At 28.4% G+C, this 27,966-nt stretch overlaps 1 protein-coding gene across 1 annotated transcript; it reads right to left on the reverse strand.

The window, feature by feature from the left end:
* Window positions 1-8,466: 8,466 nt before the first annotated feature.
* LOC129971225 (2-oxoglutarate dehydrogenase complex component E1-like) lies at window positions 8,467-27,942 on the reverse strand. Its single transcript, XM_056084811.1, has 22 exons — window positions 27,213-27,942; window positions 24,074-24,292; window positions 21,776-21,896; window positions 21,226-21,326; window positions 20,157-20,311; window positions 19,523-19,669; window positions 19,288-19,375; window positions 19,105-19,213; window positions 18,758-18,828; window positions 18,409-18,537; window positions 17,578-17,757; window positions 17,335-17,487; window positions 15,890-15,992; window positions 15,032-15,302; window positions 14,053-14,180; window positions 13,781-13,959; window positions 13,510-13,581; window positions 13,306-13,431; window positions 12,102-12,174; window positions 10,868-11,031; window positions 10,510-10,664; window positions 8,467-8,745 (listed from the first exon to the last, which is right to left on the reverse strand). The coding sequence occupies exons 1-22, from the start codon at window positions 27,420-27,422 to the stop codon at window positions 8,646-8,648; spliced, it is 3,054 nt and encodes a 1,017-aa protein (XP_055940786.1). The 5' UTR covers window positions 27,423-27,942; the 3' UTR covers window positions 8,467-8,645.
* Between the last annotated feature and the right edge of the window lie 24 nt (window positions 27,943-27,966).

Consider the following 27,966-nt stretch of genomic DNA (forward strand, 5'->3'; position numbering starts at 1 on the left):
CTGCGATGTAACGCTTCCTCGCTCAAAGATGTGAAGCAATTGCTTAACGCGTCGAATTCTCGCTTTGTGAGAAAAATAGATCCTTCTTTTTTTTCAATTTCTCAGAAAAATTAAAATTGCCTTGTAGTTTCAAATCGCAGCAAATCTGAGTGGGAATTGGTAATCGCGTTTCAAATAACACTGCATAAAACTTACGTAAAAGAATATTTATAATTTTTGCTTTAATACAGTTATAGTTATTAATAGTTAAATGTGTCCCATTTCATAATTTTTTTAAAAATGTTTAAATTTATTAAAACATTTTTATTACATTGAATTGTAAAATTATTTCTTGAAATTAGGGAGAAAGATTTAATTCTTGAAACAAACAAAAAATATGTATATATTTGTATAATTTTTATATGGGGTGGATTTATTTCTTCTTCTGCTATTAAAATATTTGTATCTCTCTCTCTCTCTCTCTCTCTCTCTCTCTGTGTGTGTGTGTGTGTGTGTGTGTGTGTGTGTGTGTGTGTGTGTGTGTGTGTGTGTGTGTGTGTGTGTGTGTGTGCATTTTTAAGAATAGGTAGAACTGATTTGATTTCATAGTATCGAAAAAATAGTATTGTTAGAATATTTTATAACCATTAATGAATTTAAATCTTAATTATTTAATCTGCATTTTTATTATACCACATTTCTTCATAGTATTCACTAAAATGTTGCGAATACTATGTTTGCTTCTCGTAACCTCCAGAAAAATAAGATTTTTACTATATAAAATTTCTTTTATTGATAGATTGATTGATTTCATTCTACTACACTTTTCTGCAAATTTACCGTAAGAGAACTTAAGCTTTGACCTTTTTTCACAATTTTTCTAGAGGTTAAATTTCCAGCTGCATTGCCAATAATTTGAATGTATATATTGTTTTGGGTTCATAAAAATAAAGAAGAGACTAATTTGATTTTACAATAAAATAATAACTAAGTGAGAATCTTATACGATGTACAACTGCATTAAAATTCAAATTATAACAAATGGTATTATATAATAAGCAACAAATTTAATAATATTATTTATATCTCTATATGGAATGAAGTTTTCAAGCAAATAAAAAATCGAAACGGACGAAGGAATGAAGCTTCATAAACTATGGATTTAAAAACAAATATTTCCGTCACTATATTTAGATCATCAGAACTCAGCCATTTTGACTGGATATTTTGAGATTCAAACTGTTTTATAGTAAAAGACATTTTAATGACCCATCAATTTCAAGAAAAATAAGTCAGATCTTCAGAGGCTTCCTATTCTAATACAAGAGAAATCTCCTTACATTTCGAACCTCCAATCAGCAATATGATAATGCATCGGCCATTTTATTTTGTGTGTTAACTTCAAGTAATTTACAACAATTATGCGAGTCTAAAAAATCATTGTCACATTAAGGAAAGCGAAAATTCTTTGGAATTGATGTATTTATTATTATTATTATTATTACTTAAACATTAGAAAACATAGTCTTGTGAGTAACATGATTGTGTTTTGCGGACTGATTCTGAACAGTCTCTAATTAATAAAAGATTTTTGAGATGCTATCATTGTCCAGATAAATCAATTTTTAAATTACACTGCTTGAGAATTGCTAAGGAACAGTTACGTTTTTCAGAATAATGAAGTGTAGACAATGATTGAAGAAATGAAACTAAGAGCATATTTAGTACGGAGGATGTGCATTTATTATAGTACAAAATGGTGCCGCTAACGACACATCGAAGAATTAAAAACTTAAAAATAAAAAGAAGATGCTCCTTGAAGGATTTCCAAAAAGTCCCACAAAAATTGATCTTCAGGTCAGAATGATGCAGACATGAGTACCATAGTAAGATATGTGATGACCACGGACACTAATGCGCACTCTGCATCTGTTCTCCATGCTTTCCACTAAACTATCGAGGAGTTCTTGGGGGATATTGTCCCACTCCTCTCACAAGGCGATTTTGAGCTCTTGCACTGTTCGAGGAGGGATGGTTCTTTGTGAAACAGTCTGCCAAGAGCATTCCAGGCATGTTAAATGGGATTTAGGTCGGGAGAGTAAGCAGGACCCCATTGCATACGGACAATATTTTCACTTTGCAGTGTGTCCGATAGCTCAACGCTTCTATGTGGACGCGTATTATCGTCCATAAACAAAAAGTCTGGACCTACAGCATCCTTAAAAAGACGAACATGATCCAGAATAACCTCTCTGCAATACCGCTGCGATGTAACGCTTCCTTGCTGAAAGATGTGAAGCGGTGTTCTGCCATTGTGCATGATGGCTGCCCGCACCATCAGGCCTGAGCCGTACCGATCACGTTCACTAACCAACTGTGGTGCATAACGTGTTCCACGCTCTCTCCACAGCAATTGGTGACCAAAATCACTTGTCAGATTGAAACGAGATTCGTCTAAGAACATCACTCGAGATCAATTTTGGATATCCCAACCAACATGTTTCTTACACCAGCGTAATCTCTCACGACGATGGCTGGTTGAAGCGGGATGCAAGGAACAGGCTTCCGTGCATACAAACCCGCTTGATTTAATCGCCGTGAGACGGTTCTGGCAGAAACATGAGTACTAGTAGCGGTTAAAAGGTTTGTAGCTATCTGGTCAGGAGTTAAATCTATGTTCCTTTTTGCCACGAGGGCTACATAGCGATCCTCTAAAGGTGTGGTGTTCCTACCACTATCCCCGGCATGCTTTTGCAAAGCATTTCCACCTTCAGTGGCCTTCTTTAATCGTGAGATGACACTCTTTGATACACCCATTGTAGCAGCTACAGTGGTGACACTTTGACCATCTTCCAGTTGTCCAACTGCTCGTCCAAGATCGTAGGCACTCAAATGATGTCTTGCTGACATGTTGCTCTTAATTATTGCAAGAAGCAAACAGAATTTCAAAGAAAAAACTTTTATAATATCTTGCCCTACTTTGGGTCAAACATCAAAAAGCATGAATTTTCGTATGAATTATGAGCTTGTTTGCAATGTTTTTTATACAGATAACGAGTCCTGGTCTGCCACGCCCTCTCAACTTGAATTTACTTTTATTGGTTAACTGTCTGAGACGCAATTTTGCATAAATCACTTGTTCCTTAGCAATTGTCAAGCAGTGTATTTAAAAATGAAGAAAAGCACAGGAAAAAGGATTTACCGAGACAATAAAATTAGTTTGAATTTCGCTATAGAAATAAAAAGCATCGTAACAAATTTCATTTAAAATTAATTTGATGAGAGAGAAGCTTGTAGGAATATAAATTTGGTATATCTGAAAAGCTAACTTTTTAAATTTTAAAGTAGTGTTGTAAGAATGGTTCTGTATGATATTTTTTGAAGCTATTCAGAAAAAAAAAAGTTATAATATTGATTAATGCTTAGTTAAAAAAGAAATTTCTTTAGTAAGCACTGATTATCCGATGAGCAACTATGCCCCAAATATGACAGCTCTAGGTTCAATGGTCTGTACTGAATTCAGAACGTGACGTAGATGTTCAGTAGTTTTTTTTTTTTTTTTTTCGAATGATTTCTAACTTTTAATTTCAGATTTTATAGTTATTTCTCTATTTTCTAAAAAAATTAATTAATTAATGATCTTTTGTTTAAATCGACGTCTATTTAGCTTTTTAAATGTCTAAATATCATTTAGAGTTTTATAAAAATATATTTATAAATAAAGCGTTGGCGTCCCATTATGACTCAGATATTTTAATTAATTTCTCTTTTGTCAAATTGAAACTTCTGTTCGATGCTTATAACATTTTCGAATATTTTAAATGCAATGTTATGAATTATTTACAGAAAATCTTGTCCAAAAAATTTTGTAAACACTGAAATATAAGAATTTTTCAAGAGAAAATTTTAATATTGCCATTTTTATATACTTCATAGAAGTATCAAAATCATGCATCTCTACTGATAATGAAAATGAATATGTATGTGTGTCTGTCTGAGTTGGGACTCTACAGTCCAAACAGTTTGACGTACAGCTACCAAATTTGCCACATGTATATCTTGGAAGGTAAAAATGTGCACATCGGAGCGATTTAAAAAAATTTAAATTAGAATTTTAATTAATGAAAAGTTAAATGAAATTTTATTTTTGGCATCATATTTCTGGAAAATATATATACAATGAAACCTCCCAAAGCGGTTCTAAACCAAGAAAATTTGGCCGCTCAAAGGGAGTGGCTGCGTTGAAGGGTCTTCGTTACAAGATAATTGTTATAATGCAAGTATAACATAATGCATAATATAAATAAGTCGGACACATTTAAAATGAAATTCAAGGCTTATTTAAAGAGCAAATAATATTTTATTTAAGGATTTTTTTATATTAGTTTTAAAAGTGAACTTAGTTGGAACAATAAAATATGTTGGTGGAACTATTAAGTGCATGTTAATATCAAGACCAAATAATTAGCTGGTTTTTTTTGTTGTTGATGAAAGAAACTAATAGTTATTTTTATTTAATTTTTTCTAAAATAATTTAAAATGATGACCCCGAAATTTGGGTATTGGAAACAGGTTAATTTAATCAGGATAATAACTCTAAGTATACTGCTCTCAATGTTCATTTCTAGTGTCTATAACAGCTAATAAAAATCCGAAAGCGCCATGCCAGTCGCCGAATCTAAACTCAATAGAATATATTTAGAGATAACTGGAAGTTGGTGCGCAAAGTACACAGCATCAATACGAAATGCGAACTAAACACATAACATAACGCCATCCTGTGCCTTGGTGCCTATAACACTAAGTTATCTAACCAATTGGATGAGCACAAGATTGACGGAAGGGGGAGGGGAAAGAATGAAAGAGGGAAAAAGAAAAACGAAAGAAATAGTCGACAAACCATCCAGGGATCTCCAAAGAGAATCGCATTGGTGTCAAATCCTACACGACTGTATTCAATTTTTGGTGAAGTAATAACTAAATGGAGGGTTCAAGAATACTTAAACAAATGGTGACTATGGTTTGAACTTGCAGGGAAATGAGATTAACTGAAAAGAAAAAATTGATAAATTACATTGTGAACAACTGTATGACATGTATAAACATATAAACGAACACTGTAGAGTCAGAAATCTGTAGGCCCGAGTTTTGATTTCTTTCGTGAGAACTGCTTTTGAATGAATGATTTAATTGATTTTGACTAGTGGCATTTTGATCTCAGTAATTGTGTAATCTTGAAGAGGTCTTGGTATTTATGAATATGATTTACTATGAAGTGGATCTTACCGCGTGAAGGGGTATTCGATGCAACTCTCCTGTACCATTCTTCCTCGAGACTTGTTTCTGGCTTTCTCATGTGCCATGAAACTATGTTAGCGAACTAAACACAGTACGAATGGAAAAACAATCATCCAAAAGGGCCACGATAGCCTAGTTTGGTAAGGCGTCCTAAAGAGTCGATCTCTTTGAGGGCCATGGTTGGGATAGCCTGGTTGGCAGGGCATTGGATTCGCGTCCCTTAGGTTGCAAGTTCTAATCCCACCGGCCGAAGACTCTCCGCGTGCGTGGTGGCCGACGAGTGTATAAATCTGCCGTGGTCACAAAGTTCTCCATGGCGAGAGTAATATCACTGGGGGAACTGGATCAGGGGTGATCGTTCTCTGATTCAGGTCTAAATTCCGATCTGTCGATAAGTGAATGAAGTCCGCCCCGTAAAAAGGATTGTGACGTGTGTATAGCTAAGTCGTTCTCTTGGTCCTAGATGGCGCTACTGAAAAAACAAGAGACGTACCCTTGGCTTAAACCACAACTGACTTCTTAAAGTCAGTGGGCTTGTCTAGACCATTAGAAACAACAACAAAAAACACAATATTGCACTATAAGTTGTTATGGATGCTGCAGAATGTTCTATTAAATATTAATTGGCCAAAATATCACAATATTTGTAAATATGTACAGACTTCTTTAAAGTATATAAAGATTTTAATGAGATAACTTCTTTTTATTATTGATTTAAAAGTTTTTATAAATTAAAAAAAATAACGAATTTTTGTAAAGAAATAGTTATAGAGATCAATAAAAAAAATTCTCATTCTAAAATATTATTGTTAGAAACGATATTATTAGAATTTAAATTATACAGGGTGTTTCTGAATTCCATGTACAAACTTGAAGGGGAGATAGTTAACATTGATAGGAATCAGATCCACATCTGAAAGCAGGATCCTGAATGCCGCCTTCAAGTGATAAAGAAAGGACATAATATAGAAAGCAGAATTAAACACTTTATTACATTAAAAAAATACAAAAGTTAGAAGCATTAGTGGAGGTGTTCGAAATTCCGCCCACCGGCATTCTTGCAAATTGACGCCTAAACTTCATTGATTGGCGAACATTTTCAAAAATACCGAAAGTTTCGTTGATCGTAGAGGCAGCGATTCTTGTGACAAGATTCATTTCAAAATCCGCTGGCATTTCATAGATAATAGCATCTTACAAACAAAAATAAAGAAACGATAAATAAGGGATCTCGGTAGCCATGAGACAAGATTACCACGCACAATCCCAGCATCTTCATGTACCGAAATTCTATAAGAAAGAGCCCCATTGTGTTGAAATCACATTTGGCAGCGAATTTGTGCAGGAATATAGGCTAGCAATTCCAGATGGATCTCCTCAAGAAAGATGAAATAAGTTTGAGCGTTCATTTGAAGTCGAAAGACGTATGAGCTGAACGGTCAGCCACGATTCCTGCATAGCTATAGTGTGCGGCGCATTGTCTGATTCCCTATGAGTAGTCTACAAACCACATTTGCGTGTTATGAATACTAAAAATCCTTTCACATGAAAACGACACCTCATCAGTGAACAAAATAAGTCAAGGGAAATGCCGATCGCACATACTTGAAATAACTAGGCAAACGCAACACGTCGTGCAAAATTTTCCGCCTGTAGTACCATTCGCTGTGCAGAACGTGTCACACAATTTATGCTGATGTAGTTGCTGCTGCAGAAAATGCATGTGCACTGAATTTCGGTCTGTAGTATTCAACAGACCCTCTTCCAAGTTGATTATTCATATTCACACAGATTCTGATGCACATGATCGACATTTGGTGATGATATTCGCCAGATTGGAAATCTTCTCCATACAGCTGCACAATAGAGCATCCATTTCCATTAGCTGAGCCATAAATGAAGTGAACATTGGGTAATTTGGAATTAGTAAAACAATTCTAATCACCTCACTCAGTCAGTCAGGCTACTATGAGAAACCTGTGCGAGCTCGAGTAAAGTGTCACCTATTCATATGGGTTTAGTTTAGTTTAGTTTAGTTATATTAACGTCCCGTTTGAAGCAACACTAGGGCTATTTCTATTCATTTGGGATCCTGCTTTCCAATGCAATTCTGATTTTTTTCTACCTCTCATCCAAGTTTGTACGTGGAGTTCAGAAACATCCAGCATAAAAATAATTTTCATGATTCTCTATTTCCCAACTTAACTCTCTGTCAAAAAAAAAAAAAAAAAAAAAAAAAAAATAACAGAACCCCCCCCTTCACCTGCGACTTCCATTTTAGCATAGAAAATTTTTGAACTCATCAAGGAAATAATTAACAAATCAATGAAAAAAAAAAAAAAACACGCTATTTTAATCGTCCTTGAGTAAAATTAGAGAGAAATGTATGTATAATAACCATTTTTTTTTTTTAACTAACAAAATTAGAATGTTGGATGCAAAAATTTTATTTCTCACTCTTAACATTTTCAAGTAAAAATGCCTATTAAAAAAAATCTTAAAATTCAATAAAATATGTTAGAGACATTATAATAAATCTATTAACTGTTTTGAATTTTAAAATTCGAGTTACAAGGAACAATAAGTCAAGATAACGATTATCTGTGTGCCAAATTTCATGGCTGCAAATAGGATAGATTTGTCTGAACATTACAAATGCACAAACAGTTCCTTTTATAACCATATATATATAATGTATATTACTTATTTTAAGAAAATTGTGGTAGCAAATGCGATAGCTAATTTTCACCGTTATCAAAAGAATTTTAATTATTTATTTACATTATTTTAAGCATTCTTTTGTGAGATTTCATTGATAATTTCTAATTTTTTTCAGAGTTATTAAGCATTTATATTAAACAAAAAATGTGCTATGATAAAAAAAAAATGCTGAGTCATTTAAATTATAAACATTTATAATTTTTATAAAAGTGCAAAAGAAAACAAAGAGCAAAAGGGTCTCCAAAATAGATTTTATTTGAAATCTCATATCCTTTTTCAAAAATTCTAACAGCTAGTGCAGGATTAATAATTTTAAACATTTAAAATGACTATGAATAAAATATCAAAAATTTAGTAATTTGTTCTTATTTCTTGTTACCTTATAACTGCAAGAAAATAAGACAAAGCTAGCCATTCTATGAATATAATATTGCAACTTAATATTATAGTACAGTTTTAAAAAGAAAATGAGGGGAGAAATCAAAATATTTATTATGTTAAAAATAAAATTCAAGCTTAAATTATTTAAAATGTCCATACAGCTCTAATTGCACTAATTTCGCACAATTTTGGTATATAAAGTTCATAGTAATCCTTGGTGCAATATTTTATTAATGTCAGTCTTGTATCACAGAACAAATTTCTTCTCATAATCCCAAAGCATCAGTCATAACTTTCTCTTGTTCCTTTTTATGAGCTTGCTTACTGCCTGTAGCTGTGGATGCAGATACTGCGCGTCCAGTATAACTGAAAGAGAAATTTGTAGAAGAGAGTGTCAAAATTTAGACAATTACAATAGAGATTTCAACTACAATAGAGACGCCATTCAATGAACTATCATTTAATGAAATATTCTACACAACTATGACTTTGAATGTCATATATTCTTTATGTTAAGAACAATAATTTCTATATAATGAATTTTTTCATTAATTTCTTTTTTTTTTAATTCCTTTGTTCCTCTCTTAAAATGATTCAAAACTTCATTTCTTGATGTTCCAATAAAACAATAAATTGCCTATTGTGAAAGCTGATCGAATCTTCTCCAAATTGATGGAATAATTATGAATTTGTATGTGCTACGACACGATATATTGCAAATTGTTATGAAATGCAATATAGTGAGTGTTAAGGATATGAAAAAAGTTATTTAAAAAAAAAATCACAAAAAGAAATATTAAAATTTGATGCAATACAAAGAAAGATCACATTTTATGAAAAAGTTGCATATCATGTGTTTTAATTTCTATGAAAGAGAGAAAATTTTTATAGAAAAATGTGACCTTATAATAAACCTGTACAAGCAAGGTTACAGCTTTTTTTATAATTTGGAATATATGTAAAGTCAATAAAATGTATTAATAAGTTTCAGTCTTTTTTTTGTGTGTGTGCATAGTTTTATAATTTAATTTACATTTATATTTTTAAAGAATTTTCTGAATGATAAATTTTTTAAAAATAGATACTTTTTTAAAAAAGAGATCAAACTATACCTTTTGCACATTTTTACGATTCTCTATATGGTAGCAATCAAACACAAAAACCGTTTGAATAAACATTTTATAATCATCAACATTATATATCATATAATGAAATTAAACTAAACAATAAAAAAGATTTATGGATAAAATATAAAACACTGCTCACCACAAGAAAATATCTCAAGTCATCATATTAATACTACTCTCTCTAAAATATGTAAACCTTAATTATAAGATAGGAGGAAAAATACCCTCAAACACTATTTTTTTAATGTACTTGAAATGCTGAAGATTATTTTTTATCAGTTCTTATGTTTATCATTAATGTTTAAAAAAATCCTATAAGTTTTTTCCCTCATTAAAAAAAATCTATAAAACTATTTTCCTCCATAGTTTTCTTTTAAATATTACAATAATTTTATTCTCTCATTTATTTTGTGAGAAGTCAATCAAAAAAGGCAGATTAAAATGAGAGTGAAATTACTGCTTATCTCTCACTTTTTAATTGCATCTTTACTTCCAGAAACACTTTTTAATAAAGAATACTGCCAAAGTAATGACTTCTTTTTGGTATGCATAAGAAACAATATTTTCATGAAGTAAAATGAATGTTACTATGTATCTAAGATTTCTGTGAACAAAATTTATTTCAAATAAAATTTTTATGTAAAGTCACAGATAGTATCCTAAAATTGAGAAGTATTTAAAAATCATTTTATGCATCCCAAAAGAATGAAGCAGAAATAATTCTTAGAGCCAAAAATATATTTTCAGTTATTTCTTGGTGACAAATCACACTTTTTAAAGCTTTTTAAAGAAATGTTTTTGTCCCATTTAAAAAACTTAATAACACCAATATTATGTCAATTTCAATTTCTTTTGTTATGTTCATATATGGAAATATGAACATAACAGATCCCTTCGCCACTATAAAAATTAATAAGTTAGCTATAAATCACATTAATGATGATTAATATTTTTTTTTATTTCCTCATATAGCTTTTTAAAGTTGAGTAATTGAGCAACTCACCTAATATGACGTTCATGATTTGTGACAGTTTCCATATGAGGCTGAATATAACACCAGTATCCTTGATTCTTGTGCTCTTCTTGAGACCATACCAATTTAGCATTAGGATATTTTTCAATCTCCTTTCTGACAAGATCGAATGGGAATGGACAAAGCTAGTTTGAAATAAAAATAGGCTAGTAAATTCCAAGGAAAATACTAATGAATTCACCTACAAAATCTTGCTAAAGAATAAAATGAATATAATACTAAAGAATTAATTTATTTTTCATAAATAAATTAACTGAAATTAAATTTTATTTATGAATCTATACTTTTACCTGTGCAAGATAATATGTAAATAATGTAAAGTACATACCTGCTCTATTCTTACAATAGCTACAGATGAATCCAAATTACTTTCTTTCCGTTTTTTCTCAAGTTCATAAAATAGTTTTCCAGTGCAGAAAACAATTCGCTCAACATTCTGTGGGTTCTGGCTGGCAGGACCATCATCAGGTATTAACCGTTCAAATGAAGTGCCTGTTAAGAAAATCATCTTTACATTGGAATATCATTATCGCTTTTTCTCAAAATAACCATGATTTTAGATGAATTTATATTTATTAACTAAATAAATTAATATCTACTTTGAAAGATGATCTCTATAACTAAGAAGAGTAAATGTGTGTCTTTCAGTTAGTATTCTACAAAGCAAACCAAAGATAGAGTGCTACCAAAATTAATATAGATGTACTTTAAATAGAGGACATTTCAAAAATTTAATATGTTATTTAGTAAAATTGTACAGATAAATTTTAAAAATATCACATAAATTTAAAGTTTTAATTTTAAAGTCCAAAAAGTTATCTTTCAAATTATACCTATCTAGTTGACATGTAATAATTATCAACAGTACTCTTCATTGTCTTCATTAAATTTAATCCATTTTCACTGCTTTTACAAATATCTAATTGGATGCTTTTCTTTGAGTGTGAAAGCTTAAGATCCTGTTTCTTTTCTTAAATATTTTGGGAAAATGGCAATGAATTTTCATTTTGTTAATTTTTTCAAGGCAATATATCTGGTATGCTGAACGATCACAGTTTTTTTTCTTTGTCGATTTCATTAATTCACTAACATATTATTATACAAGTATCTTTAATTTATTGATAACTAATGTTATAAAGATGCAACATTATTTTAAATAATTTTTTTCCGCATAATTTTCAATGTATTAAAGCTTGTCCTAGGGACAGATAAAATAATTAGGAACTCTGCTTGAAGGAATGGAAAAGTTAAACTTTTTAAAAACTCTCTCACTTCAGAAAAAAATGAAAGCATTCAATGAATTTATACATAAATTTCATTACACAAACTACTCAATATATGTATTATAGAGATAAATACTGTAAAAAGGTAGAAGGCAATATACACAGATATTGTAACAATCTAAAATAGTTGAATTAAAAATGATGAATGCTTTTACTAATTCCACAGCATGTTAGCTTTTGATAGATCCAATTCTTGTAACATAACACTAAAATTTAAACCTGATCATGCTATATTTTTTTATTAAAAAATATTCAGAGATACAGAATTAGCATACATACCATCAACAATGGAATCAAATGACGATCTTGCATCAGGATGCCGAAGAAGGGATTTGGGAGTAAAGATTATAAGCTAAAATGATTTCCCAAAAAGTAATTATAAATATGAATCGACATACAATGTATGATGCCTTGAAAAAAGATCCTATCATTAATAGAATATTCTGGTTAAAAATTTTCAAATACTAACAGAATAAAAAGAATTTTAAAGGAGAGTTATAGATGAAAAATTCTTAAATTCTAAATAAATAAAAGAAATACTGATCAAGACAAAAATGTGTCTGTATTAAGAATAAATTATTTTATTACATCTAATTTAATGTGTTACAAATACATTTCTGAAACTTAAGTTTTTATAAAAAAAAAAATAATAATGACAAAAATTTCAATGTGAAACATGACAAACATAATTTAAAATGGCAAACATGACAAAGGTAACTTTTAAGTGTTTCGTTCCTATTTTTCACGTATATGTAAGGTAAGCAAGTTAAGGAATGGATAGAAATCAAATGACAATAGAAAAATTCAATATAAAACAATACAGATGTATTGAACTATCTAATTTTGAATTTAATAAGCTAGCAGTAAATTATATTCTAAGGTTTGAAAAAAAAAAAAAAAAAAACTGCATTTGAACCAAATAAGAATAAATATTATTTAGGTAAGAAAAGTTCTGAAATAATCATAAGACTAATTAAACCAAAGAATATGCATGCATTATTTTCTAACTGAAAAGGTCTTCTGCAAAAATGAAAAACTGTATAATTTACCATTCCACCTTTAACTCCACTTCCATTTTTCTACTATAGAATGAAGATGTAAAATTAAAAGCATTACTTGAAGAAATATGTCAAAATAATTGAAATGTAAGCCACAGTAATCGAACAAATAAAAATTAAGATACATCTAAAAATTTCAAGGTAAATAATACTACACAATAAACACAATTTGAGTATAGAAAAATTCATTAAAATGAAAAAACAAACAAACAATAATTAGAATAGCAATATCAATACTGACCACTAATAACATGAATATACTTCAAGAATCTTAAAAACAATTGAATTTGTACAAATATTTTTACAGATATGCTAATTACGCTTGTTTATACTGACTGTATTTATTCATTTTAAAAATATGTAGGCGGTATTCAAATAGAAAGATCCTAATAAAAAAAAACAGAAAAATAATATAAAGAACTTACAGGTTTTCTGAATGGTAATAGAATTTGTCTTCTTAAGACATGGAAGTAATTAGCCGGTGTACTGCAATTCACTACAATCATGTTACAATCATGTAGCTGTCTAACAGCAAAATCTTCGTCGATTGTCTACAAGGAGAAGAGTAATTAATTACTGGAGATTTTATTACATAATAATTCATTTAAAACAAATCAATAAGAACTTACAGGAAACACTTCCATTTCTTCACTACAAAGTTGGAGGAAACGTTCTGGTCGAGCACTTGAATGTTCTGGACCCTAGAAAGTTACAGTGAATATAATTTTAAAAATTCGAGAAATACTGAATTGACTGGAAAACTGACTAAATACATTTTTATTTAATAAAGCTATTTCTATGATAGCACTTTTATGATTATTCCTTCTTTATATATAAGAGGATTCTAAAACCTCTTAAAAATGTAAGGGGGGGGGAATCAAATTAAGCAGATTTAAGTACCATTCCTTCCATTCCATGAGGTAATAATAAAACAAGTCCACTTTGTCTGACCCATTTTGCTTGGCCACTGCTGATAAACTGATCAATAATACATTGAGCAGTATTCATGAAATCACCAAATTGAGCCTCCCACATAACAAGTGCATTAGGATTCGTCATAGAGAAACCAAGTTCAAAACCTATTTAAAAAAAAGACAAGAGATTCAAAGTAAGAAAAGCCAACACAAATGAAATAACATGTTCTAAAAGGGATTTTGTACTTAAAAATTTACCTAAAACAGCATATTCAGATAAAGAACTATTGCATACAGTGTAGGGAGCTTGGTCAGGCCATAAATGGCACAAAGGCCTGTAAGTGGTCTTGTCTATTGTTTGATGATGTAAAACATGGTGACGATGGCTAAAGCAATAAAATACATACATAAAAATACATGTTATCTATTTTTTGCAGAGTAATTTTAATTATTTGCTGCAAGTGGCCATTTTATAGAAGGAAATAGATTTTAGTAATAATTTAGAGAAGAAACAAAATATAAGAACAATATAATTGTTGCAAATATTTAAGTATATGGATTCTAATAATTGAATATATTCTTTCACTAAAAAAATAACTATGTGCATCTGAAAATAAGATTAAAAATACATGGTCTGATACTACTTGCTTATGTATCATAAAGCAAAAATTAAATAGATATCCTTCTTCTCCAGAAATTTTCTCAAATGAATTTCAAACCTCTGTTAGCTGTTTAATTTAAAAAAATTGAAGCATTCAGGTATAAGAATTCTGAATACTAACATCAGTAATCTTCAAAAAAGTTGTTTTGCTCCCTTAAAGTAAATAAGTGAGATTAAAAACAAAGTCCTTCTAAAAATGAAAACTCTGAGTATCTTAAGCTCATTGAAGTATAAATTGTTCTATCCAAATAGAGACCACAAGTTAAAAATTTTTTTTTATACCTTGGATTTTCAATTTGAAAACTATTAATTGAAGGAGAATGTGAATTTGAATTTCAATGTATCATAAATCAACCTATAGAATGAAATTCATCGATGAATATTCATTAATGAATAATTAAGGAATGTAAACAAATTAGCCTCTTATACACTGATGATAGTATACATTCTTTTAAACTATTCCTCTTTAAATAATAGAAAATACAAGTTATTTATTATAATAAAATGCAGACTTTTTATCCTATACATTACATAAAAAGTGTAAAAAGTTTTTTGCTCAAAAAATTCCAGTTTTACCTGAAAGTGCCTCGTTCAACATCTTGACCACTAAGCCTAACATGAACACCTTCTTTCAATAGAGACCCAAAAGCCATAGCTTCAGCCAAAGCCCAATCGACAACACGATTATCAACCATTTCCATACGAGATTTCAGAATTCTTTTGATGCCAGGGTGTGTTTTGAAGTTTCCAGGAGGTGCTGAACTGAAAGCAACACCAATATGACGTAGAATGTCTTCGGAAACCCCAGTCGGATCACACTTGTGAGGATTTTTTGTACCAAAGAAGCCTAGGAAAATAAATATGATATCAGCAACTTAAATTATTGCTAACTATTTAAAGATCAAATAACCAAGTCCAAAAAAATTCACTCATATGTTATTGTTTATGAATATATTAAGAAAATAAAAACGTATTTCTAGAAGAATGAAAATCAAGGATGTCAAGATTTAAATTTACTATATAAGATAAATTTCTTACAAAAAATACATTAAAGTTGATATGATAATACTCTATTCAAATATTCATTTTTTTATGTCCAATTAAAAATTACATGAAAAAAATGACCATAAAACCATGATTTGAAAGGTACTAATATGAAAAGACTTTTTTAAAAAATAGTACAAAATATCTGAAATAATAGTGAGAAAAGAAGCAAAAATTTCTTTATTCTTTCACAATGGTAAATAATCAATATAAATTGATAAATAAGTTTAAAAGCTTATATTTTATATTTTTAAATATTAAGCTGATTAATCACCATTTAATACATAAATATTACATATAATCACAGTGTAAAGATAATGTATTTGAAATCACTGAAATAACCTAAAATTTTTGACATTTATTTTTATACATATAATAAATTACACTTACCTTTCCATGGTGAATCTAACCAATCAGTATTATACATCCTAATATCTTTTTCTGCATTGCTGTAAGCCTCTTGCAAAATTGCTTCATATCTAGCTTCTTCTTCCTATAGATAACAATTATTCTAAATATCATAATTCTAGATGCTTCAAACAATTCCAACCTCAGAATCATTCAAACAAAACAATATATTTTATACACAAGACATTTATCAGACTCATTTACATCTATGATAAATAATAAATCATATTTCTTAAAATTGCCAGTTTTTAGAAATTGACAAAAATGATGAAAATGCTTATTTCACTAAAAACAATTTAAAAGTGAATAGTATTTTATTCAAACACATAAAAAAATTTATTTATCCAAGAAGTAAGCACTATTTTGATATCAAATATTTTTACAAAGCTGTCCTCCCCCATTCATAAAATCTCATCACATACATGTCCTATATGGATAAAAAAAATTATTACAATAAAAAGAATGTTTATTATCTGACATACTAGAAAAATTCTAGAGATTTAATTATCCAATAATGAAACTTTTCTTCGTTTTTTCATTCATGCTCAATATGAGAAATGGTATTTGTCCTTCAATAACTATGCATAGTAAAGATCTAAGAGCTATTCAGGCATGCAGTGCGATTTACAACTTTTAGCATTAAGTAATGCTATGCAAACATCTTGTACAATAATAATATTTAAAATAAAAACACTATTCAATTTTTTTTTAATAGCCAACAAATTTTGATACATTTATTGCCTATTACTGAAAATTGAAAATAAATACATAAAAGCAAATAAAACTGCATTTTACATACCTTAATTAAAGCCTGACAGGTAATAGACAGGTAAAGAGAAGCAAGCATAGTTAAATAGCAGTAAATATACAGCATGGTAAAAATATCTTTACAAATTTTATATTGAATTAAATTGCAAACAGTAATAATAATCTTTATTATGTTTTTGAAATACCACAGTGCAGGAATGACAATAAAAAAAAAAAGCTGCCAAAAGTTTTAAATGCAGAAAATTTTAAATGCTAAATATTCTGACAAATTTTTAAGCCAGTGAACTTCATCAGCATAAAATATTGCAGCATTGAGCAGTTATGCATTTTTCAACTACTCTTGTGCATAAAATGGAAGAATGAAGTATACAATGTATTATATATAAGAACCAATATGTAGTAAATATTTGAATATTTAAATTATTCACTAAAAATATTTCCAAATTAAGGTAGTTTCAGATTTATTTTAATAGTAAAAGTCGCTTTTAAGTACTTTATGTAACAGGACAAAGAAAATGCCTTTGTTAAATATAGTTTTAAAAGGTAATACCTTTACAAACTATTTTAGAGTACCTATAAAAATTTCATGATTTTCAAAATATTTGAAACATTTTATTATGCATAGCAAGTTTTATACTATGAAATGAATGAACACTCACTTCAATTTCCTTCTCAGTAACCATTCCCTCTTGAACAAGATGTCTACTATACAATTCAAGAACAGGAAGAGTCTTTCGAATCTTTGTGTACATAAGCGGTTGAGTGAACATAGGTTCATCAATTTCATTATGGCCATTTCGTCGATAGCAAACCTGAAAGGAAATTCATGTTAATCTTTTCCACTTCTGTATTTAATTTAGGGAGAAAAAAAAAAAACTTTAATATCTGATGTCATATCATACCAAATCGACAACAACATCTTTTCCAAATTTAGCACGATATTCAGCAGCGACATTGGAGACATGAACAACAGCTTCTGGATCATCTGCATTTACATGGAAAATAGGAGCATTTACAACTCTAGCAACATCTGTACAATAAGGAGATGATCGGGATCTTCGAGGATCTGTTGTAAATCCAATCTAAAAATGATATTAAATCATGAAATTTGCTGTTGGATAACATCATTTTGTGATCATAAATTTTATCCAGTAAGATGTGGTAAGTTTTTAAGGGGGGGGGGAATTGTAACTATTAGCCATAAAAAGAATCTAAACATCGCCTTTTAATCACAATCATTAGGCATTAAACTTAATATATTGCTCTCTATATAAAAAGATTTATGATGTGAAATGTTCCATATTATCACAATGGAATTTTTTCAAACATTTGAAATTTTCAGTCAAATGATAACAATAAGAGTTCATCAGATATCCACGAACTATTTTTATAATTCAATTGTTTAATTAAACAACATGCCAAGTCATATTAGATATTTTTTAAAATAATAATATGCCAGTTTTTCATTTAGTAAATATTTAAAAACATTTAAAAGAAAATACAAATATAATATACAGCAGTAATAATTACAAAAAATTAATTTTTAGCCAAGCACTTTCATTTATATATATACAAAAAATTTTAAATATTAAATTTTGTAACCAAAATAGGGAGTCCTTTTATAATGGAAGATAAAATCTCTTTGGTTAAATTAGTGTATTTTTGACAAACTACACATAAATTTTTTGTTTCGCAACCAACAGAATTTTATTTGAAAAGATTGAATATCTTACCTGATTATTAACAACAATATGAATAGTACCATGAGTTGAGTAATCAGGTAAGTCACTTAAATGGAAAGTTTCATACACAACACCTTGTCCAGAAAATGCAGCATCACCATGCAGTAAAATACTCATCACCTATGTAAGAAAATATGAAATTAAATAAAAATTTACTAATGAAAGTTCTACTAAAATAAATTTTAAAATACTTAAGAATAAGTTGTGTAAAAAAGATTTTAAAATGATAAGGAAGCCATAATCCTAAAACATTATTTAAACAGTATGTGCCAATAAATTCTGAAGCACTATCTCCCCCCTCCAGCCGAGGCATGGAAGACTATATTAAAAAAAACCCTACCTTTTGACCCTGAGTATCTCCTCTGTAAAACTGTTCTGCTCTGGTTTTACCCTGCACCACTGGATCAACAGCTAAAAACATGAATAAAAATTAAATACATTTCTTTTTCCTGAAAATTTGAGCATTATACAGAATAAATAAGATAAACATCAATTTATAAAAGCATGTAAATATGGAAATAGTTTTTTTAATGCATACCATTAAATAAATTACAACAAACTAACACTTTCATCCAAATAAAATAAAAAACTTTCAGCTAGTATACAGCTAAATTCAGCAACGAACATTGTTTTTCAAATCTCGTATATCTTTTAAAAAATATGAATATAATGTAATGAATTAAATACCTTCTAAATGAGATGGATTTGCAACCACGGCTAATTTGACATTCTTGTTCGTCACACGGTTTAATCGCTCATGGCACATTCCTAAATGGTATTTTACATCACCAGAACCCTTAAAAAATTATAAAACATTAGGCAAGTTACAAGTAATCTAGTCTTTTAAATAAATAGCAACGATAATTTTACCTCATCAGCTGGTTCAAGACCGCTAAACTGGGCAAAAATTTGCTCTAGGGGTTTTCTACAAACATTTGCAAGCACATTTAATCGGCCCCTAAAAATAAATAAGAATCCAACTTAAAAAACAAACAAATTATCATTACTGACATAATAAAGTTTCATTAGAATATATAATGCAAATTTTTCATTAAAATATGTTATGCAATAACACTGAATAATTTTAACTTTAGAATAATAATACCTATGTGGCATTCCAATCACAATACTTTCGATACCAAGCTCACTTGCACGATCAATGACAGTTTTCATGCATGGAATAAGTACTTCACAGCCTTCTAAGCCAAATCGTTTCTCTGATACCCATTTCCTGGCAAGGAATTCTTCAAATCTGAAACAGAAGTTAAATATCTCAGAAAAAAAGGCCAAAAGTTATATTTCTTTGACAGATTAAAAGGTATATGAACTGATTTTTCTATTTAGAATTTTATATAAATCAACAAAGACTAAAATATGCAGGAAACTATCTAGGAAGAAAAAATACAATGAAGCAATACATAGTACAATTCAGAATACAAAAATTATTTGAAAATATAGGGTGTAATGCCAATTCTATTTATAAAATAGATAATGGAATAAAAAAATATGTTAATTATAATAGCATTGAATGCCATTTTTAATGAAGTTAACTTAATTGTTAACTCAAAACTGATAGAGGAAAAAAAAAAACATCTTAAAAAATTCTACATATTTCTTTTGATATAACACAATAAACAAAACTACAAAATAATCCAACAGCCTTGATTATGAGTTTACATTAAATACTAATGGATGCATTCAATTCATAAAAATTGTAAAACTTTTTTTATAAACATTACTTTGTAGATCGAATTAGACGAGCCATCAATAAACGTTTCTGTTCTTTTGTAAAATTCATTATTCCAGGAGTTTCGAATTTTTTCCTTATCCATGTGCATTGTTCTTGACTGTTAATAAACATATACTCAATACCAATATGACTACAATATACATCCTAAGAGGAAAAAAAAGTAAAAAGTTGTAAATAAAAGTTAAATAGTAAAAAAAGCAAACTGAGGCAAATATAATTTTAAAAATTAATTATCCATCAATGGCCTTATTATTTTATTGCATGTTTAGGGGGGGATAGTAATCTGGAAGTCATACTATAAGGGAAATAAATTTCAAAACTCTACTTTAGGATTATCAAAATTATTTAACAAATTTATATGACTTAAAATATTATTAAAAATACCGCAAACAACCAGAAGAGTCATCCACACTTGATAATATTCTGAAGAATAAGAAAATTAAAATTTGTCTTGAAATTAAAAAAAAAAAAAAAAAATCAGGGGGAAAAAATTGTGCGAAATATGAAATTCTAGCACAAATTTAGAAAAACTGAAAAAATAAAATAGGATATTTGTTCTCAAGTCAAACTTAAAAAAAATGTTGATTTCTTGATATCTAGAAGTGTCACGTGTTTTTAATAAATAATGAAATGCATTAAAAGATGGCAGAATTATGTTATGATAATTTTTTGAAATTTAAAATAAACATGATAACGTAGGATAGTTTCTTTATTCAGTTTATATTATTTTTGATTCAGAGTAACCCATTTTTAAATTCTTGATAAAAAAATTAAATCTATTCAGCAAACAAAAAAAAAAAAAAAAAAAAAAAAAAATACGCTGGAAGTGGCCACAGAGAAAGGGGAAATAAAAATTTAAAAAATGTAATGTGAATTGAAAACTACAAGTATACGATGATTTAAAAAAAGTACTCATGATTATGAACTATAAACCTCAATTAATGAAAAACTTTCAATGTTAGGTTATAAAATTGAAAAAAAAAATTCTTCTGATTTATTAAACAGATTCTATATCAGATAAAATAATTTCAAATATTTTGAGAATGAACTGCTACAACCTCCAGTCGTTTAAGTATCTCTCGAAGTGATAGGACCTTTTCGTCACCCCCGATAAAAGTACTTCCAGGAAGCTTGAAAAGACGATCCATGTCTTTTTCCTCTACATAAAGCAATAAAGATAAAAATTTCAAACAAGCTCCACTTATAATTTCTACTTTTTCAAGAAATTAGTTTCTTTTTCAGAAAAAATAAATAAATAAATATTCCCTATTTCAAGTAAAAATCATGAGCATATTAAGAAGTAATACAATGTATTTAAAGAATTTAATAGTTCTCAGTTAATTAGATAGCAGCTCATATATGAATAAAATCCTACAAGTTTTCAACTGCCTTGTAATACTTACACCAAAGAATTGAAAAATCATGCATTTTATATCAATATTTTGGCATATTTATAAGGCAGCTGAGGCACATTGGAGAAATATCTAAAAATGTTAACGCTACAAATAAATGATATAAATTATAATTAAAAAAACATGTAGGAAATTTCTTCAAATACCTCAAAAGAAGAAATATTTTTTCTAATACCATAATTAGACATTTTTTTACCCAACTGGTAGCTTCTTAAAACAACTTGTGGGGAGCTCGGAGATCCTTCTGAGAATGCATTATGGATATTGGCAGATGTTATGTTTAAAGGATCCAATTTTGAAACTAGATGACCTCGGACCTAAACAAGAAAGAAAGTCAATAAAAGAAATACTGTATGTATTTTATAACTTCTGCAAAATCTAGACACAATTATTTCATACCTTTCTCAGTTAAATTTAATAGAATTCCTAATTTAATAAACTTTTCATTTCGGAAAAAAATAAGACAAAAGTAATAATTAATATATAAATATAGAGACATTAGAATACTAATTATAACATTTAGAAACTTAATAATCAGTGTTAATATAATATTTCTCAATAAATACTAATATATGTGCAGTAAAATCTTATTAATTTGGGCTAATTATATTTCAATCTTGAGAGAATTTATGATTTATTCAGCTTCTCGAATACCATAAAACATCTGTTTTAATCTATTGCGGTTTTATAAAATCTGTATATATATCGGTAAGAATATAGTAACTACTTTGAAAAAAATAAAATTAAAAAGAAAATTCATTAATAAAAAAGCAAATAGAAGGATGGACTACAAAATCAGCATAAAATAAGTATTACAAAAATGCTAGTATCATGAATATTCTTTATTGAGAAATATTACTAATCTTATATATTTTCATATTATATTTAGATACTAACCATGTACATCTTTATATATAAAATGCCAACATATGCAGAATTGCCAAAGCAGAAATTGTTCTTATTAATTATTTCAAATGGCAAAATTAAATATAAACAAACCATCATGTGAATTTCAGATTGCTCCATTGGATGTTTTCACAACCCCACTGAAATCAACTCTTTGTGTAGCTAATTAATGAAGGTGCAAAATATTATTAAAAAAATTTCTGGTAATGGTTTGCCATGTAACTGAAAAGTATATTAAGTAATTAAAAGTACATTAAAAAGAAAGAAAATATATAAGAAATCAAGAAATAGGCTTCAAATAGAAAGTTTAAATTAGTGAGAAAATAGACTTAATCACCACCACATGGGAAATAGTTATGACATGGCTATGGAAGCCGATGTTCATCTTTTAAAACAATTATCTTAAAAAATAAAAAACAGTCTTTGAATTATTTTAAAATTCAAGAAATTATTCATTTAATGATAATTATATTTCAGTAGAATTTTCCCCTCAATTTTAATAATATGTTTAATTTAATTTGATACACTATATGTAATAATGTTTTTAAGGTGCTTTGATGGAATTCAAAATCACCTATCAAAACATTCAGTCGCACGCTTTTGACAATCATTAACTTTGTATTAGAATTTTCACTTCAGATTTTATTTCGAAATATAAACTTTTTAATTTGCAGTAAGTTGATTAAATTGCATTCATTTTTCTCAGTCATATCAAAGAAGGCAAAATATCTTTATTAAAAATATACAGTCCACAAATTATTTAACAGTCTGAAAAGTCAATAATTTGGGCAAACAAACTGGTCACCAAAGTCAGTGAGTATTAAAATAATGTGATAGTGGGAAAAGCAAAAAGAGGCAGAAATAAGAAGATTTCAGGGACAAATTGAACATTGGGTCATTTTAAGCCTTATTAAAGTGATTAAAATTTTGACATGAAATGTTCTAAATGTTGGCGAGTAAGGATAAAGTCAAGAGTGAGACTAAATAAAAGAAAGTAGTTTGTAAAAAGAAAATAGGAAGAGATATATGAACATAAATAATATGTTTCATTATTCTTTTTTCTTCAGACAAACTCACTCATATTGATCTGATACACAGAATATTTTATTGAATTATGGGTAAGTTTAAAAAGAATTTTTCTAATAGGAAGAATTTGTGGAATACAATACAACTGTGAATATAAATAATCTTGATTATTAACAGAGCTTGCACTGTTTTTACATCTAGTCAAGTTTTGTCGTTTCAATATCATACAAGCAACAAAATACTTTCTGTTGGATCATTATTTCTTAGTACATTAAAAAAAAAAAAAAACATTCCACTATTTTGTTTGATAAAAAAATCTTAAACATTTGCACAAAATCTTTAAATATGATGGTTAAAAAAAAAAAAAAAAAAGAAAATATCATAACATGAACTAATGAAATACTTTCTCCTACTTAATAACGTTCAAAACTTTGAAAAACTTAAGCTAAAGGTACTGAGAATTGTAAATTACATTTTATTATAATTTCTATTATTACTGATATTTTTTTCAATTTTAAACAGTCATTTGGAACAAGTAAATTATTCTAAAAATAAAACTTACTTGATAAGATCTAATAATGGCTTGCACTGACAGATGATCATCAATACCTCTAGGTTCAACATACTGAGGTGCAGCAGAAGGAGTAAGTGCAGTAGTAGTAGTACCTTGTAGATGTTCTATAGGAACCTGGACATATTGGACAGGAGCAAGGGGTGGGCTCTGGTATGCATCTCCTGGTTGAGCACCTTCAGATGTACTACGAAAGAAGGCATCCCAGGACTATAAAGGAATGACAGAAACAATAACTTCAAGATGAATTTTAAGCAAATATTGATAAATTACATGTTTTATATTACTTTATTTAAAATGAAGAGAGATATATTATTCTTTAAAAAAACATCTATGCAATAAATGCAATTTTTCCATTCTTTTGAAACAAATTCTTTTCAACGGTGTTTAATTTAAAAAAATAACTTGCTCCCATTTCATATGCTGTACGAATCTCTTAATTTCTTCCATTAGCATATAGTCACCGTAACTTTCTCTCTCTGGGGATAACATTTCATTACCTATTAGCATCATTAAGTTGCTAATTTAGTACAAAAGCAGGATTCTGAAAGCTTTAAAACTATAGCCATATTTTCGAAGCTCTCTTTTTCTATTTGCTCTTTCCCAAAACTCATGTTGCGATGCACTCATATTCAAACAATGATAATGGCTGGAACTTTTCTCCATAGCAACATATTTTAAGTTATATACATCTATTTCATTATTAACTTAAAGCTCAAAAGATCTATATAACAAGTCATAGTTATAAAATTAGTTCCCAGAATATTCAAGTCTAAATTAAATATTAAGGTAGACAGTGCCTTTACATTTTTACACAGTTTCATTGTTATACAGTTCTGAATTCAAAGCCAAGTATAATCAGTTTTTTAACATAGTATATTAGTTAATTTTGCAACATCATTATAATGAAAATTTTAGAACAAAGTTACAAAGGCAATATTATTTATTCTATTATGAATACTAAATAAAAACTTTTTTTTTTCCTAAATTCCTTCAGACTAAATAAAAATTTATACATTTTACTTTATTTTTTTATTTTTTTGCAATTAAAGAATGACATAAATTTACATATTCAGTGTGCAAAATTAATAGAACTTAAAATTTAATCACATTATATAGAATAATGAGAAACATTTAATGCTTGAAAATTATTAATAATCTTGAAAGCATATTAAAACTGATATAACTAGGAAAATTCAAGAGTAATTGTGTTTTTAAGTCATGTTCATGACTTGCATCCAACTTCTTATTTAAGGATAAACAGAAATACTTCACAATTAGTTTCTTAAAATTGCACATTAAAACTGATAAAGTAAATGCTACCAGTAGCATTATGCTAATATGTACACAATTAAACTATTAATGTAAAACAGTCTAATTGCAATTGAGGATAAAATAAATAGTTTACCAGCACATACAGATGAATATACTCATGTATGTTCTATTAAACAGTATTTTTCTATAATCCACACTTTTATGAAAAAGTAATAATGCTTATTTTAAGTAATTTATATTTTCTTTTTCAATGACAATTTTTCTATAATTTCATATATATGCTACATTACTAGTTACAGTATTAAACAACCCTTCATTATTTATAGCACAGGACAAAAAGACCAGATATCAAATATTTTCAAATGAAAGATAAATCTAATAAATTTATAATAATTGCTTTAACTAAAGTATTTCATATCAAACATAAATACAATTTGGCAAAATCAATTTAGAGATGTTAAGAAGCAAGTTATTGTGACATTTCATGAATAAAAATTATTGAAAAAGAGCTTATGGAAGGCAATTTTAGGAATAAGTAAAAATTTTATACCATTACTTAGGATATACAATATTAAGTTAAAATCAGGTAATTAAACATAATTTGCTTTAAATACAAAATTTTTATTCGATCAATTAGATGAAAAACAGCATAAAATACATAACAATATTAGTAAATTAAATATATTGAATGAATGCATTGAATATGTAAAAATAAATATATTAATTTCATAAAATAACCAATAATTTTTTTTGTTGTTGTTACTTACAAAGCATTCCTACGCAAAACACTATTGAAATCATTTTATTTTTACTAACTTGAATTAATATTAGAATTAAAATTTTTCTTCAAAAATGTAATATTTCTCGCAAATTAGGCATTGGAAAATTTAATATTTCTTCCCCCACACTGACTGACTATAGCTAAGTCTATAGCAACTAAAAACTTGTTTCAGAAATATCACTAAAAACTGGCAAATAGTTAAAAAATAAATGAATTGAAGATTAACTAAAAATGTATAGCAGGGTTCTAGATAATTATGGTAGTATGGGCTAAAAATATCTTGAGAAAGAAATTTAATATTGAAACATTCAACAAGAAAATACATGCCTAATAATTTGACATAAATAAAATCATATTTTTCCCAAATAGTATTTTATGTTTTTCTATTTATAACTTTCAATTGTAAAATAAGTAAATCTCATTTATTAATAAACCTTCTTAAAATTCAATGAATAAAAAGTAAACGAAAAAATCTCAAAAATAACAAATAAAGCATTCTTTGACTGCACATCAAAATGTAATGCTTATCCACTTAAAAGTGCATTTATCAATACAAACACTACAAGTAAAAAAATTAACAATACTTTGACAGTTAAACAATATATATTACAGTTTAGATAAAAGCAAAAACCTTGAATAGTAAAGAACCTTTTAAGGATTTAATTTTTTTTTTAATACAATAAAAATGTATTACAGAAACAGATCACATAATAGGTGTCTCCCTTACAATTTAATTTAATAGATATATTACAATTATAATACCACTGTTTTCACACCTTATTACTTACCAAAACATTTTTTTCCCCCGTAAAACATTAATACTAATAATTTTGCCATATTTCAACATTTGTAATAATTTGGAAACATTAAAATTCACAAAAATACGAAAAGTTGCATCGCTTTTTCAGTGATATTGACGCAGTTATAGCGATCTTGATTTGTATTAAAATAAAATTAACTAAGATGAGATTCATTTTCATTCAATTGGAATATGAATTTTATACAAGATTATGAGATGCTAATGATGTATGCGAGCAATTGTCATGGAATGTATGGCATATACAAAATACTTACTTTATGAACACTTTCTGGGTTTTTCAGCCACGCTTTATACATTTCTTCAACATAAGTTGATGAACTTCCATTTAAAAAAGGTTCTTTAGAAGTTTTTGTCATATATGTCCTGAATTTGTTCCCGCCCATAGCGGAACTTACTCGCAAATGCAAGTAAGATTTTCTGCATACCAGAGCACTAAACGTTCCAATTTTCAGTATAGTAGCCATTGTTTATAAATAAAATAGATTTACTATACAGAAAAGCAATTTCAGACAATCATATACTAGTCCTTAATCGTCTAAAATATACTTTGAAACGTGCCAGCTTGTAGCTTTCTTTTACAGCAAAATAAATCCACAAAAAAGCAACTTTTTCTGCAGATCGAAACTAAAAATGATCAACAATAGATGATAATTTGTTTTGCATGTCCTACACGAATGTCATAAAGCATAACATACACAAACGGATTGATTGCGTAGAGGGGAAATGTCCACAGCTACATTCGCGTGAAATAGGACGCAAGAAGGAGAACCACGTTTTGGCAATGACCTTACGTGGTCGGTAGCGGGCGACAACTAAAAATAACTTTTCGGAGAAAATCGATAATATGTAAACCTTTACACTCTAAGTGTTTCTATTTTGTAGAACGTTTCCCGCTTAAAATCTCAATAACAGAAAAATCAATATTTGTTGTGTTCTTTTCTCAATGCAAGGTAAGACATGCGACTAAACGATGCCAGATTCCGACTAGAAGGTGTAGCGGCGTTCAAA

This window comes from Argiope bruennichi, chromosome 6 (genome assembly GCF_947563725.1).
Source record: "Argiope bruennichi chromosome 6, qqArgBrue1.1, whole genome shotgun sequence".
Lineage (NCBI taxonomy): Eukaryota > Metazoa > Arthropoda > Arachnida > Araneae > Araneidae > Argiope > Argiope bruennichi.

Bases quoted from the DNA above. Each gene is read 5' to 3' on its own strand.
- LOC129971225 (XM_056084811.1), bottom strand. From the start codon at position 27,422: ATGGCTACTATACTGAAAATTGGAACGTTTAGTGCTCTGGTATGCAGA. The intron at 21,897-24,073 runs GTAAGTTTTATT...TTTCTTGTTTAG, and splicing joins CCATTATTAGATCTTATCAA to GTCCGAGGTCATCTAGTTTC. The intron at 15,993-17,334 runs GTGAGTGTTCAT...TGTTATCTATAG, and splicing joins TTACTGAGAAGGAAATTGAA to GAAGAAGAAGCTAGATATGA.